The following is a 14,843-nucleotide window of genomic DNA, read 5'->3' on the forward strand; positions in this document are numbered from 1 at the left end:
CTGTTTTTACCAAACAATTATAACTTTTCTGCACTTTTGAAAATTTTCAAAATAAAAAGTTGAGGGGAAAACAAAACAAAAAAATCCAGCTCCATCTCTTTAAAAGATTACACGGGATTATGTTTTTTTGGTGGTAACTCGGAGAGAAGGAATCACCTTAAGACTTGTTTTATAAGAAGCAGGATTATACCTCTGTACATTTTTGGTAAAATATTTGGCACAATGCCTTAGGGAAGCTTAAGTACTTTCTTAAGGGCTAAAATTTAAAATAGAGAAACTTATAAGGGAAGAGCATGCAGTTCCTAGTTATAAAATACGTTCATCAGCCTGATTCTTTAATTACAACTTTTTTGGAGTTCACAGTATGTTGTTTCCATCAATCCCTAATCAGAAGTTTGAGTCACCAAAATAAATCTGCAGGATTTATACACACAGTTTGCTATTGAGGAGTGTGATATATGACACCCTCTGCCCTTTAGCTGCTGATGCATCTCCAGCTTTTCCAAGCCAAAAGCAGAGCCCAAGATTACAGCAACATATATTTAAGGGTGTGTTTTTGCAGATACTGGTTGGGACATGAAGACAAATGTAGGAGTGATTAAATGTTGGGAACAAAATGGAAACTTCACTGGGGAAAGAAAACATTTCTGGGAGAAGTTTCACTTGAATGCATAACCCTATCAGTTTAACCACTGAGATGGTATACACAGGGTGTGTGTGGGGATATCTCCACAAAATGACATGGAAACCTCTCTGCAGGTCTTTAGAGGATGTGGAGGTGTCTTGGCGGCGGATCATCTTGGAAGACTGGGATTTCTTGCGCACTTCAGGGAGAAATGATGAAAGCAAAGGGAATCCATCCAAGGTAGATTAACTGAATCCGTTCTGCTATTCGTGAATTCAAAGTAGATTCTCATCAGATCTGCCCTCCTGCTACTGATTGCCAAACCAGCACTAAGCAGGATTCCCCAAGCTGCTTAATCACTCCCTGCCATTCTCTGTCCAGGACATTTTCCTGCCTCACCCCGCAATCCGTGTTTCACTCTTCCCTGGCTGAGCGCTGCTTGGCCAGCCACTCGGAGAGACGGACTCCCCAAGCGGCGGGCAGGGCGCCCACCTCATCCCCAACACGGGGTGCAGCGTGGGAGGAGGTAAAGGAGCCCCCTACTTGCTGAAAACTTCCTCCTGGGAGATGACTGGGGTCTTCGGGCTTCCCCAGCCCTCCCACGCCCGGCCACGGGGCATTCATTAAAGTGGTGCCGCAGCGATTGCAGGTTCTGAGCTGCAGAGACCCGGGCGCCCCGCAGCGACGCTTCTCGGAGACAAACAGCTCCCCGTGCCCCCTAATGTGCCCGGGACCGCGGCCGGCGCGGGCCTGGGGGCGGGCACGGCGAGCTCAGAGACTTTGCGCCACGATGCTTTGTTTTCCTGCCTCAGAAACCCGAGGCGGTCTCTCTCCACCAGACTTAACCCGCCCGCAGCAATAGCGATGGAAGTGGCGGCAGCGCAGACCGACAGGGAACCGCTTGGCGCGGCGCCTTTTTTGGATGCTTTTTCTCTACACAGGCCACTTCTTTCCTCCTTCCTGGGGTAAGTGGACTCTAGTCTGTGATAAGGAAAGGGTCTAATAGAAGGTGATGGAAGGGGATTGCAGTAGTACGAACGGTTACTATGCTTAAGTTGCCTTTCTTGAGGGGTATCTCCCTATGTCCCACTCCTCCACCCCCACCACCCTCCTTGCAGTCCATCCCAAATACGCAGTTCAGGAGTTGGACTTGATTTTAGGCATGTTGGGGGTGTATGTGTGCTGGAATTAATTAATTTTGGGAAGACACCCCCCCCAAACTTGTTTTTGTCTGTATTCTGAGAAGGGAGAATAAAAGTAAAAGTGAGAGAAAGCCACGAAATTTTTTGGGGGGTGGGTGGGTGGGTACGACTGAGTTAGGGGAGATGATCCTAACGGTCAAGGACTACTCCAAGTCTGAACCCCACATCAGACACTCTAGACCCCTGATCCTGCCCCCTCATCTCAGTAGGGTCATCACAGACATCCCCAGTCCCCAAATGATCAGTCCTCTGATGTTTTTCTGGGAAGGTTTTCCAGGGCCCATAATAACTTCTGAAGAAAACCTGCAACCAATCCTGTTCAGAAGAGATGCTCAATGAATGTTTATTGATTGGCTGAATGATGCCTGTAAGGCTGCATTTTGTGCCATGGGAATTTGCCTCAGACAGTTAGCTGATTCCCTGGTGTAGACCCCAGGGCAGCAGGATAGCCCACTTTATTTTGCAAAGGAGGAGGGTATGAAGTCTTAGATAATATAGTATGTAGATCTTTGTTACCCAGAAGATTGCAAATGGCAGCTTCAGGGTCAGATCCATGGGTCCAGTTAGGTACAAGACGAGCTCACTTGTGTTTGAGTCTGTGTTGTGACCTTGGGCATCAGAGAATCTGTTTACCTTTCAAAGCCTTGATCTTCTCATCTGTAAATGAGGCCAAGTTAGAGCTTCTTCAGAGTGATGTAGGGAAGAAGAATGGAGAGAAGTAGGAGATAGTGACAGACCATTTGATGTATGTTAGTCTCACTTCCCCGTCCTCAGTGGCTTCAGAAGAGAGGGTATCTATCTTTGTGGACACCTCTACTGGGCTGCAGCCCTCCTGCCCAGGAGCAGGTAAGGAGAGGGCAGAGTGAGGCACTGCAGGTTCTCAGCAGTATAGAAGCAGCTCCCTTTGGGTGCTGGAACAGAATTTCCATACATATTGGTGTCTCTGGGGCATGGCTGGAGGCACAGAAACTCCTTGTCTGTCTCATTTCCATGTCTCATCCGTCCTCTTGGCCTTCTTTCTAGTAGAGGGAAGCAAAGTGTGGCAAATGGGGGCCCAGAGAAGATGGCTTTGAAGCACTGGGGAACCAGAGCTGGATCAAGGGGCTGAAGAGTCAGAGCAGTGCCATCAGATTGGTGCCAATGTTGCTGAACAGGGACTGCAGAGAACTCAAGGTTCTAGCCCCCACAGTCTGTAGGGTCGCTAACAAAACACCAATCCTTTCCACAGACCACAGAGGATATCTGTGGATCCTGCTCCGGGACTCAGAAGCCTGTATGTGACAACTCGGATGGGTCATGAAAAAGATGCTGCTCTAGCAGGGCTCTCCAGAACCCTCAAGGTGCCCTAGAGTGGCATGCATTCAGAGAACAACTGCTAGGGTAGCCCTTAGGGCCGTGAGCTGGAGAGTCACTTCCTCTTTCCTAAGTAAAGGCAGCAGAGAATCTTACTCGACCTCACATCACTAGACAGTAAGCCCCAAGACAACAAGGTCCATCTCTGTCTTGTTCTTTGCCATATTGCCAGCACAGTGATGTAGGTGTTCAAGATATATGTCCCCTGGACAGTGAATGGACAGCAACTGAAACGACTTTATGTTGAACACTGCTTCATGCAACTCATGCCTTCATTTAGCAAGTATTTCTTGAGCATTTACTGCGTGAAAGGCTCCATTCCTAGACGTCCGAAGTAATTTGTAAGCATCATTCACATTGGTATTTCCAGTAGCCCATTCAAGAGCATCTCAGCACCACCTGGCTCTTGTGGAGGTTGAGGCCCCACAGCAAGTCACTGTGCGGCTTCGGGCGGGACAGCGAAGGTGGGGGTTGGGGAATGTGCCAGGTGTAACCTCTCTCCGGGAACGTGTCTGGGACCCCTTCGCACCTGCCGCTGCTAGACCTGCGGGCCCCTTGGGCTGCCGCTCGCCAGAGCCGCCAGGTCTTGGCAATACCGTTTTCCTCCGGGGCTGCGGCGCCTCTCTCCAGCTCCCTCCCAGGCCTCCAAGCGGAGGCCCCCGCCGGGCTGCAGGAGGAGCGACCGGGCTGCGCCTGGGGAGCGAGCTTTCCCGGGCGGGGAGAGCGCGGACGACTCCGAGCGGTCCCAGAACAAAAGGCTCATGGCTGGCACCCGCCTGCTCGCAGGGCGCTGAGGCCGTGGGTTCGGGGCGCAGGCGGGACAACCAGGCGCGGGAGTAAAAAAAATGAACTGAGAAAAGAAGGGGGGGTGTGCCCTGGTGGGAGCGGTGACAAGAGGTTCACCCCCCCTCCCACCCCGGGCAGTGGTCTGCGGCAGCGCCGCCGCGGCCCTTCCTCCGCCTCCCGCAGCGCCTTCCAGGCAGCCAAGCGTGTCTCCGGCTGCAACTCCACCGCGCGCCGCGGCCGCCTCCACGCCTGCCCGCCCGCCGGCCGGCCGAGCCAGTAAGTAGCGGCGCGCCCGCCGCCCGCTGCCCGGCCCACGGCGTCCTCCCGGCCACCCCGCTGCCGCCCCGCGCCGCCCCACGGGCAAGTCCGCAGCCTGCCGCTGCCCCAGGCCGGGCGCGGGCGCCTCCACCCGCTTCGCGCTCTCCTTCCGAGGCGCGGCGCCTACCGCGCGCTCCTCGGGTGCCGCACCACCCCTACGTCCAATGGCTTTCGCGGGGTGGGGAGCGGGGGGCGTCGCCCAGGGGCGAGGAGCCGCGGCCGGGGTGGGGCGTGCGCGCTCTGCGCGGCCAAGCGAGGCTGGCGTGCCCGGCTGAGCGCGTGCCCGGGCTTGCGTGTGCGAGTGTGTGTGCGCGGGAGTGTGTGCGCACACGCCTTCAGGGGCTGGAGTGACACTGCCGTGGGCTTCTCCCTTGCGCCGGCCCTCCGGCTGCTCAGTCCCCAACCTACCGCATCTGGGAAGCTGCTTGGCGCTTGCATCCTCCCGAGCCTCCCTAACCACCGTATCCCTCGCCGATCTTACTTTTCCTATTTCCCAGGGGCTGCCGCCACCCCTCACTCGGTGCAAACCCCTAAGCTGTTTCCAGTTCTCTCCTAAGCCAGTATTTTCCACTTGTCTTTCTCTGGTTCCTCCACGAGCCAGTCCAAGGCTTCCCCATCCTTGGAAATTGTTTTGTTGGACTGCTGTACCGAGGCGTGTAAAGCTTGAGGACTTTACTATTATTTTCCTTCTTTTCATTTCCTCCCCTCTGGGCAACGGAGCAATGAAATTTCCAATCGAGACTCCAAGAAAACAGGTGAACTGGGATCCTAAAGGTTGGTATTTCCTACTTTTGGCCGCCCTCGCCCTCACCCTGCCTGCATCTCCTGCGTGTGCGCGCTTCCATGAGTGGAAACACTCTTGCTCCTGGCAGCGTGTGTCCTGAGACTGGAGAAAGCGCCTGGGAACTGCAGCGCGGGTGGAGGGAGGGCGGAGGCAGCGTGGGTTCCAAACCCAGTTAGTGTCTGTCATTATCACATAATTATTGACCCTCTTGGATTGTTTCAAAATCTATTTAAAGATACACCCAGCCCTCTGTTTGGTTGAAATTGCACGAAGTATCAGTATTTGCTATTGACTTTGTGTGTACCAGTGTGTGTGTGTGTCCTTTGTTTCTGGTGATCTTTGTCTCTCTGGCAGATGGGTGGGGTGTTTCCCCCTGGACCTGGAGCTGCGCTGCCTGCCCAGGGTGTCCTCGGTGGAAAGGTTTCCTGGCAGCAAGTGGGGCTTGGATCTGCAGCAACGGTCCCCGGAGGTAGCCCTTCTCATAGGGCGGGCGGAGTAATGGAGCCCATGGGGCCTTCCGAGGCTTCGCCCAATCTTATTACCAAACCAGGCAGCTAGTTTGGCTCACATTGGAATAGAAGTGGGAGGGGAGAGAGGTCTGCGAGAAGGGTGGGGCTGGCAAAGGCTGGGAGGGGGCACACAGCGTGCCCGCCCAAGCACTAGTGTGGTTACAAGCTCTTTGGAATGTTCGACAATGCTCCTTCTGCGCAAAAGAGTGACTGAAACAGATTAGTGTGCGCCTTGCATCGGCCCGGTGTCTGAAATTAGTGCACAGATGTTAAGGCTCCTCCGTGATCCTTAAGGAAGGAGAACAAATTGAAACCCAGTATCCAGTTTTGACGAGAATGCTCTTTAGCATTTCCGCTGGTCTGAAGCCGGGTCAGGCTAGTAATGCCTCTCTGTGCATTAGGTTGAAATTTATTTGATGTGCGTGTATGTATACAGTGTTCTTTATGAGTGCATTTATTCTTTTCTCCAGACTGGGAAACAGGAAACCCATTCATTTCTTGAGTAAATGTGAACTAACTGGCTGCTGAAGAATGAGTGAAGAGGTGTGCCTGTTTTCAGCTCTGAAGCTGTTACACCTTAAATACAGCCAAAACCTTCTATTCTGTCTCTAGCACTCTGGAAATATGGAAGGGTGCTTTGACTTTTTCTTTCTTTTGATGCCTGCAAAACGTATTTATTGAATATCTACTACTGGCAATGGAGATATAGTTAAAATAGTATAGACAAAAGCTCTGCCTTGGAGTTTATAGTGAGGGGGACAGACCTAAACCTAAATCAAGACACAGAGGAATGCACAATTATGTTTATATATGTTTCATGAAGGACTATATGTTATATATGTTCCATAAGTTTATATATGTTCCATCAGGTTTTAAGAAAATATCTGATAAAAGAGATTGACAAGAACCAGGGAAGGTAGCAGACAGACACCTACCTGTACGGAGACCTGGAGGCTATATAGGGATTAGTTAGCTAATGAGAAGGAGAACTGTTTCAGAAGAGGGAATACCAAGTGCAAAGGCCCTGAGGCAGAAGGAGCATGTGTAATTGAGGAACTTACAGGAAGTTTCCATGACTGGAGCAGAGAGCAAGGCAGTGTGTGTTTTGAGTGGCTGGGGTATCCATAGGGTCAGAGGCCAGAGCCTCTGTATTGTTGCAGGTATGGTGAGGTTGCTGGGTGAGGTGAAATATAGTCTTTACCTTAAGCCACTGAAGGTTTCAAGCTGGGGAGTGACATGATCTGAACTCAGTTTTAAAACAAGCGCTGTGTGACTCTTGTGGGTTTGAGGGACCAGATAGTATGGTGGCATGGACCAGGGTGGTGGCTGCTGGGGATGGAGAAGTGGATGGGTTAGGGGGCTATGGAGGACACAAAATAAAGTGTGGAGGTGCTGTAGCTGGAGTCATTGGGAAGGCAGCCAGGGCAGGAGCAGTTCTGAGGGAAAGCTTGGCAGTTCAGTCTAGAACTTGTTGAGTGGGAGATGTTCCCGGGTCATCCACGAGGTGTACCAAGTGGGCAGTAGTCTGAAAGAGTTAGGTTGGGATCGTCAGGGAATTCTGGTAGGGAGGGAGGGCTGTGGGCTGATTTTACAAAGCTTGCCTTTGCTTTTAAAGTACATTTCTATGTGATCATCATTGTGTATATTAATATCACAGTGATAAACACAGATGGATCCCACATTTTACAGCCTGACACAGTGAAGAAGCACGCAAATAGCATCGACAGTCACAACCAATGGTGCTAAAAATGAAAAGACCCCAATAAAAATAACATTTAATGAGCAAGCATTGCATGCCAAATGCTTTATGTACATTATTTCATACAGTTATTCTCATAATACTCATCTGATGGTGTAAGTGTTATCACTCCCATTTGATACTTGATTGCCATCAGGATACCACTGAGATGCCTTCCAGTAAGGTGCTCTGACTTCATGCTCAGTTGTTCCAGAAGGTGGGGGTGGCAGCAGTCTTTCCTAGCCAGGGAGTGGAGGCAGGAGGAGAGTGTGGAGCGAGGGTGACATGTCTCCACTGTATAGAGCTATGTGCCAGGCACTGTATAGTGCTTGACATACATTAAATAAATAATAATTATTAATTAATTATGATTAATTTATTTAATCTTAGGAGGAAGATACTGTCCTAATTTTACAGGTGAGGGAACTGAGGAACAGAGAGGTTGAGTGACTTGCTCAGGGTCACACAATGAGTAGATGGTGGGGTTGGACTAAAATATGGACCTTTATACACTTTTGAGTCTATGTGGTGAGGCTCCCAGAGCTCAAGGACTGGAGAAGCTTGCAGCCAGGAGAAAGAGAAGAAACAGGAGGGGGAAGAGGAGAGGCTGAAAGAGGAAGAGAAGGAGGCGGGAGAAGAGTGAGGATCAGCCTTTTCCACTCACTCTTTTTTTTCATTAACCCATCAGCTGAAAAGCAGCTCTACTTCTACTTCTGGTGGGCCAATAACTGGCCACTGGGCAGGCTTTGGGTCTATCCTTTGGAGGTTTGGGTTTACACAGACCAAGTGTGTTCAGCAGGCAAAGACGAAGAGGAACCTAGCATTCTAATAGAAAAGGGGAGGGATGGTTCCATGGACTTGAGTTTTAGGATTTGAGTATTAACAGACCTGAATCTTGAGGTGGAGAGTCATAGATTGTGGGAGGAAGTTGTAATTCCGATGTTTTGCTTACAGCTGCATTACCTGACAATTTAATAGCACAAGATGAAGGTGGATTGAGAATAGATCGGTTTTAATTGCGCTCGGGTGAATTAAGCAATGCACTGTCAAGGTTTAGGTGCAAAAACTAAGACTTAGCTATAAAATGATTATTCTCTGGTGAGCTATGGCCTCCTTGCATATTTGTAAAGCTAGGCCTGCAACAAATAGACTTACTCTTTGTGTAGGACCTACACAAAAGTAGACTGGCACTAAGTCTTGGTTTTCATAGTAAAATTTATGTGCATTTTAAATCACTGGGATCACTTGTTGATTTTTATGCTGAAAATTGGGATTGGCTTGCTGCTTTTATGTATGTTAAGGGCTTTTAAAAACCAATAAGATTGGCAAACAATGTTCCCATGGCTTGAGGCAAGCAGATCAATATGGCATAAAAACTCTGGATTTGGGGGCAAAATAATTAGTCTCTAGAATGAGCTGTAACAATAATTAGCTGTGTGACTTCAGGCTGCTCATTTAGCCTCTCTGGGCTTCTCTTTCCTCTCTTGTGCAAGGCAGCCATTGACATAGCCTCTTTGACTGTATCTCTTCAATTTCTCCCCTTCATCTGACCTGTGGGACACCTGGCTTCCCCTCATTCCTCAAATAGATCAAACTTGTTTCTGTCTCAGGGACTTGTGCTTTCTGCTATGTAGAATGCATGTTCACATGGCTGGCTCCTTTCCAGCCTTTGAATCTGAGCTCAAATGTCACCTCCTCAGCAAGGGCTTCCCTGCCCCATCTGAAGACTTCTCTTGTTCCCCAGTCTGCCACTTTCTATTATGACACCTGTTCAACTGTCTGCTTGGCATTTGACATGATCTGAGACCGTCTTACTCCCTCATGTGTCCCATTTGATGTGGGGCCTCACACTAGTCCATGAGTTCCTTGGGCAGGAACTTTCCCTGTCTTGACTCTCACATCCCTAATGTCCCTGGGATGTGCCTGGCACATAGTGGACCCTCCTTAACCTTTTGCTGAATGAATGGGTGGATGTTGGGATGGACTGAAGAGGATCTTGATGGCTTCCTGTGTGGTGGGAATTGCAGGACACCTCTAAGCTACAAATGGGAAAGAACAAGTAAGGTGAAAGGAAGAATATCATTAAAGGATATCTGGAAAAGGCACCAATATTCTCCCTTCCTTGAAGGCTCCCAGCTCTCTAAAGCCTCCAGCAGACTGTCTTCTTTCTGTTCCACCACTTGCAGGAGTGAGAAAGGCTGAATGGGGGTGAAGTGGGGCAGGTGGGGGAGCTGATGCAGCCTGAAAAAGATACAATTTGTTGTATAGATAATAATTTGGCTCATATTGGCCTTTGGTATATAACTCATTTTCGGCATTTAAATCTGCTTAAGAAAGAAGCAAAGTGTAAAACTGGAGCTGGGTTTATTTAAGCTGCATTTTTAATGCATACTTTAATGCAAAATTCTGGAGGGGCCTGTAGCATATGTGTGGAGTGCCTTTCAGTTTACAGAACACTTTTTACAATTATCTCATTTGTTCTTTAAACAACCCTATTTTTGTTGATATTGGAGCCTTAGATGAACTGATGGGAAAAGAAAGAGGAAATGACTTCTTTGGGGGCCCAAGGTTGCAAAAGGGCATAGCTGGGGCTGACCCAGGCCCTTGGATGCTTTCATTTGGGGCAATTTCCCTCAAACTCTCCTCCCTTTCAGCATCTTCATCCATTTTACACTGTGACATTCCCTCCTGTTCCAGGGCATATTCAGAGGTTTCTCTGAGAGATTTAGAGGAGAGAGGCTCTCAATTGCCCAGGGAGTCCTTCGTGGAGGGCTGTTTTCTCAGGTTGTGTTTGCACGGGCTGGCACTTTATCCCATGAGTTCAGTTGAAGACCTTTGGGTCACATTTCTGCTCTCCCGGATAAAAAGAGATTTCAGTCTCTTGTGAATGTGAACCAGGCTCAACTCGCGAGGTCGCTTGAGTGCTATCTTTATTAATGTGTTTCCAAACACACATTTATATAGCTTAGATTTCCTGGAAAGAAAATCATCTATTTTGACTTGAATATCCAACTTTCAGGAGATCAGCATTCCAAATGGGATGAATAATGTGCCCAAATCACCACAATTATCCTAGAAAGTAAAGAGGAAAGATGTTCCAGAGATTGTCTGGGCCAAGATTTGGTTCAGGGTTCTTTTCCAGCAGTGTCTGAGGGAGCTTCATCAACCTTTTGCCAATCCCAGTGATTGCTGGGTAGAATTAAGGCTGGCCAGGCTGTGCTATTCTACCGTTTCCAAAACATCTGTGCCTTAGCGGTGGATTAGACTGCTCAGGCTCTCTTAACAAAATACCTTAGATTGGGTGGCTTAAAACAGAAATTTATTTCCTTTCACTTCTGGAGACTGGAAGTCCAAGATCAAGGTGCCAGCAGGGTTGATGTCTGGTGAGGTCTCCTCTTGGGTACAGATGGCCACCTTATTGTGGTACCTCACAAGGCGGAGAGAGAGAGAGTCCTCTGCTCCCTCTTCCTCCCCTTACAAGGGCACCGACCCTATTGAATTAGTTAAAAAAATTAACTTTATTTACCCTTAATTACCCCCTAAAGATCCTATGTCCAATACAGTCACATGGTGGGGGGAGGACTTAAGGTTTCAGCATCTGAATTTTGGGGAGGGGAGACACAATTTAGTCCATAGCAATCTCTATATTGGCATCATCTTAAATCAGATGCATTTCAAAATATGATCCACATCTTGCCCCAAATTGGAAAACTTCAACCACAACTGAGATATGGTATGAAATGTATCCAGTGTAGGCATGGAGCTAGGGGCCTGCTACTGGCAAGAAATAGGGTATTTGAGATAATGGATTCTTTTTACTTTTAGTCTGTAGAGAATTAGAGAGTTTGATGATGAAACAGCATGAAGTTATGTCACTGACAGCTGGTCAGGAGGTTTCAGTTTGGACAGCTTCGATGGCTGAAGCAGCAAGGGGAGTAAGTGGCAATCTTTCGCTGTACTTGGATTCTGTTCTAAAAGGCACTTAAGGATGATCCAGACAGGATTGGAGTTGGTTAGGGGCTCAGCTGTGCGTGACCTGGTTACGGAGTCTACCTAAATGTGGTGTCCCTACCACGTTGGCTGCAGCTACCGGCAGGTTTCTCATGGTGGCAGAAGGGACCATCCACTAATGGGCTCTTGTCCTAACGGTACTCTCAGTGGAGACTTTACTGTTTGTCTATGTCAGCTTCATTACTGTTACCCTGAATGCAGGAACAGAAGCCTCATATTTACTTTCTAGGACATTTATTTGTCATTTGCAGATACAGTTTGAGATATTTTTCTCCCTCATGAATGTCTGGGACTGAGTAGTATGAATTGAAAATAAAACCTGCCTTTCTAATCCCTCCCTTTAGGGTGGTGGGATGGGGAGGTGGGCCAAAACCATTAGCAAGGGAGGGGTGGTCACGAGGGTAATTTCATCCTCTTCCTTCTTCTTTCCCAGAGCCAGGGAGGTGGGGAAGATGGGCAGAAGAAGTGGTGTGGAAGGGCAGGTAGGTAGCTTTTAAAGGGTTCCCTTTTCTCTATTACTGCTAAGTTTGGGTCGATTACTTCGCTTCGCCATGGAGTGATCTTTGAAGTAGAGTGGAATGGTACAAAACATAGCATCTGAGATTTAACCATTGCCATAGATAAACCACATGATCATAGGGAACTTCACCTCCCTCCCTTCATTGTTTCCTTCCTTCCATCACCTCCCCCCACCCATTCCTACAGTGTTTTCATCTCAATTGCTATCTCTTATGTGAAGGACACTAATTTTTTCATTCAACTAACCAGTGTGGGGATGGAATAGTGTTTGCAGTTTAAAAAGAGATGCTTGAAGAGACAGTGTGAATTTGCTCAAGTGATGGGGAATCTGGGAATCACGGTCACCTTTGAAGAGTGGCCCCAGATGCTGATATTTGTAATGCAGCAGTTTTACTACCAGGAAAATGAGTTTCTTACATGTAAGCAGATCCATAGGTCCCCCAAATAATAACACATAAAATATGTTAGCAGGATTAAAAATAAATAGTATAACTTACCAAATTTAATATGATATGAGCTTGGTAGTCTGAACAGAGATGCTTGGTATCAGGTGTGGTGTTTGACAGTTGAACATTCATTCTCTTTTGTCATATGAGACAAGAGACCAGGCAACCAAATGTTTAAGAAAAATTAATGGGAGGGGAGCTGAGGTGAAAAAATTCTATCCATTAACTGTTTTTTTCTCTGCAAATTTGGGATAATCTATTGTTACTCATTTTAACCATGAACCAACCTGGGTCAGTGCCTGGAATTCTACTGGTTGAGAATGTTGCTTTAAGCCAAAGACATTCATTTCTTTTGATGGAATTTGAGGCCATATGGGAAGTAGTTATGGTAGATCTGGCTCAGCATATAGACCCTTAAAACCTGATAGGAGTAAATGTGTGTGTTATATTCATTTAATCTGGTCTCTGCGCAAGACGCCACTCTATACAATGTGGGAGCTTAGGGTGGGAGGATTTGGGTTCCTGGGATGGCTCTGCCACTCTTATAAAAGGAGAGAGGTGAGAGGTTGATTGTTAAGGTTCCTTCAGGCCCTGACAGTCTTAGATCCCCTGTGTCCCAGTTTGAGTTTTATCTCTTGCTAGTGGCTGATTGGAGCAAGTAGCTTCATTTCTCTGTGACTTGGTCTCCTCACCTGTAAAGCAGAGATGATGACAGCCTGTAGTTCCTTAATTTATTCTTGTGGATTAAATGAAGTGATATATGCAAACTCTAAGAAGCATCCCGGGGCATCTTATAGGACCATAAATGGTACCTGATTATGTTGTTATCATTGAAGGGGTGCCTTTCTGTGAAGCTGGGAAGGTCCAGCTCCAGCCTCTTGAGGACCATCTGTTTCATTCTCCAAGTCATCTGGGAGGGTGGCTTCTTGCACAGGCCCCCTCCCTGGGACTGTCTTAGATTCTCACTATTCTTATCTTAGATTTAAGAAGCCTAGGCTGTTCTGGTCCAACCAGAGGGGAAAAAATAGGTATCATAATGCTTGAGTCTAAGTTACTGTTCTACCAATTTTATTAACATATGAACTTGGGCAAGTCACCTAACCTTCATGAGTCTTAGATTTCTGCTGCATAAAACAAAGATCACAGTCATCACCTGCGTCACAGTTACTGAAATGATCAAATGAGATAATAAATGTGAAGAAGCTTTATAAAACTGAAGGTCTAGATCAGCATTTCTCAAAGTGCATTCCATGAGACACAAATCAGTTTCATCACATGCTCTGAGGAAAAGAGATGGTTTCGTGGTCAAGTGGGTTTGCTGAACCATGCATGCTTATTCCTTCCTACAGAGTCAATACAGCTGTAACAAAACCCCCAAGCTTTAGTGGTGTAAACCAGTGATAAGTGTGGATTATCTCAGAGTTTTTGTGGATCAGGAATTTGGGAACAGCATGGCTAGGTGGCTTGACTAGGAGTCATTCAGTGATTGTGATTAGATGTTGACTAGTTGTGATTAGATGTGAGCTGCTCTCATCCAGCAGCTTGCCTGGAACTGGGAGAGATCTCCTACTGAATTGGCTTGCTCATGTGACTTAACAAATTGCTGCTGGTTTTTGGGGGAGAGGCCTCATTTTCTGCCAGTGTGGACCTCTCCATGGGCTGCGTAAGTGTCCTCAGAACATGGTAGCTGGCTTCCTCCGGAGCAAGCCATTCAGGAGACAACAAGGTGGGACTGGCAACACCTCTTACGACCACACCTAAGAAATCACATATTGACATGACCACCACATTCTTTTCATTAGAGGTGAGTTACTAAGTTCAGTTTACACTTGGGGGAGTGATTAAGCTCACTTTGGAAGGCAGGAGTGTTATAGAATTTGAGGATATATTTTAAAATTACCATCAACATTTCCCCGTATTATTTATTGAATACATACTAATGCCAGACACTGTGCTAAGTGCTTTAGAGTCATTATCTCATACCATTCTCTTTATAGTCCAGAGAAGCAGGTGAAATTTTTATCCCTGCTCTCTGAATGAGGAGGCTAACCCCTGCAGAGCTTAAGTAATGTGCCCAAAGTTAACCTCAGAGCTCTGTGACTTGAACTGGGGCCGTGCAGTCTGGAGCTCTGCCTTGCATGTCCCCTCTGATAACCCTGCAGTACTGAAGCCTGGTTGAGTTTGTTTAACCCTGCATTTCCCACTTACCCACAGAACAATGATTCACTGAGCTCCATTTACCCCTCCTGTCGCTCGCTGCTCAAAACAGTATTTTAGAAAGACAGTGAGTATGAGGATGATTTATCTAAAATATGACCATCTGGTCTTATAATAGATCCCAGTATACCTGCCAGTCCAAGCAGATTATTCGAATACACAAAGCATCTACTGAGCCTGTCTTGTGAGGGCACTGTGCTGTGTGTAAATTGGTAAAACAGTCACCATGGAGTGGCCACACAACATACTCTATTTCTTCTGTGAACCCCGAAGTTGAATGTGACAACTGATGGACCCATTCTTTTACAAGATTCCCTTCACTGATGATCCCTTCC

The 14,843-nt window shown here is 47.5% G+C and overlaps 1 protein-coding gene across 1 annotated transcript in view; it reads left to right on the forward strand.

The window, feature by feature from the left end:
* The first annotated feature begins 759 nt into the window (after positions 1-759).
* Positions 760-14,843, forward strand: part of KCNK10 (potassium two pore domain channel subfamily K member 10) — a 126,526-nt gene continuing 112,442 nt past the window's right edge. The window contains exons 1-3 of the mRNA XM_073242012.1: positions 760-865; positions 1,007-1,151; positions 1,438-1,590. Coding sequence (XP_073098113.1) covers positions 1,548-1,590 — 43 coding nt within the window. The 5' untranslated portion in view covers positions 760-865; positions 1,007-1,151; positions 1,438-1,547. The remainder of the gene's footprint in view (positions 866-1,006; positions 1,152-1,437; positions 1,591-14,843) is intronic.

The sequence above is a fragment of the Manis javanica genome, chromosome 8 (genome assembly GCF_040802235.1).
Source record: "Manis javanica isolate MJ-LG chromosome 8, MJ_LKY, whole genome shotgun sequence".
Taxonomy (NCBI): domain Eukaryota; kingdom Metazoa; phylum Chordata; class Mammalia; order Pholidota; family Manidae; genus Manis; species Manis javanica.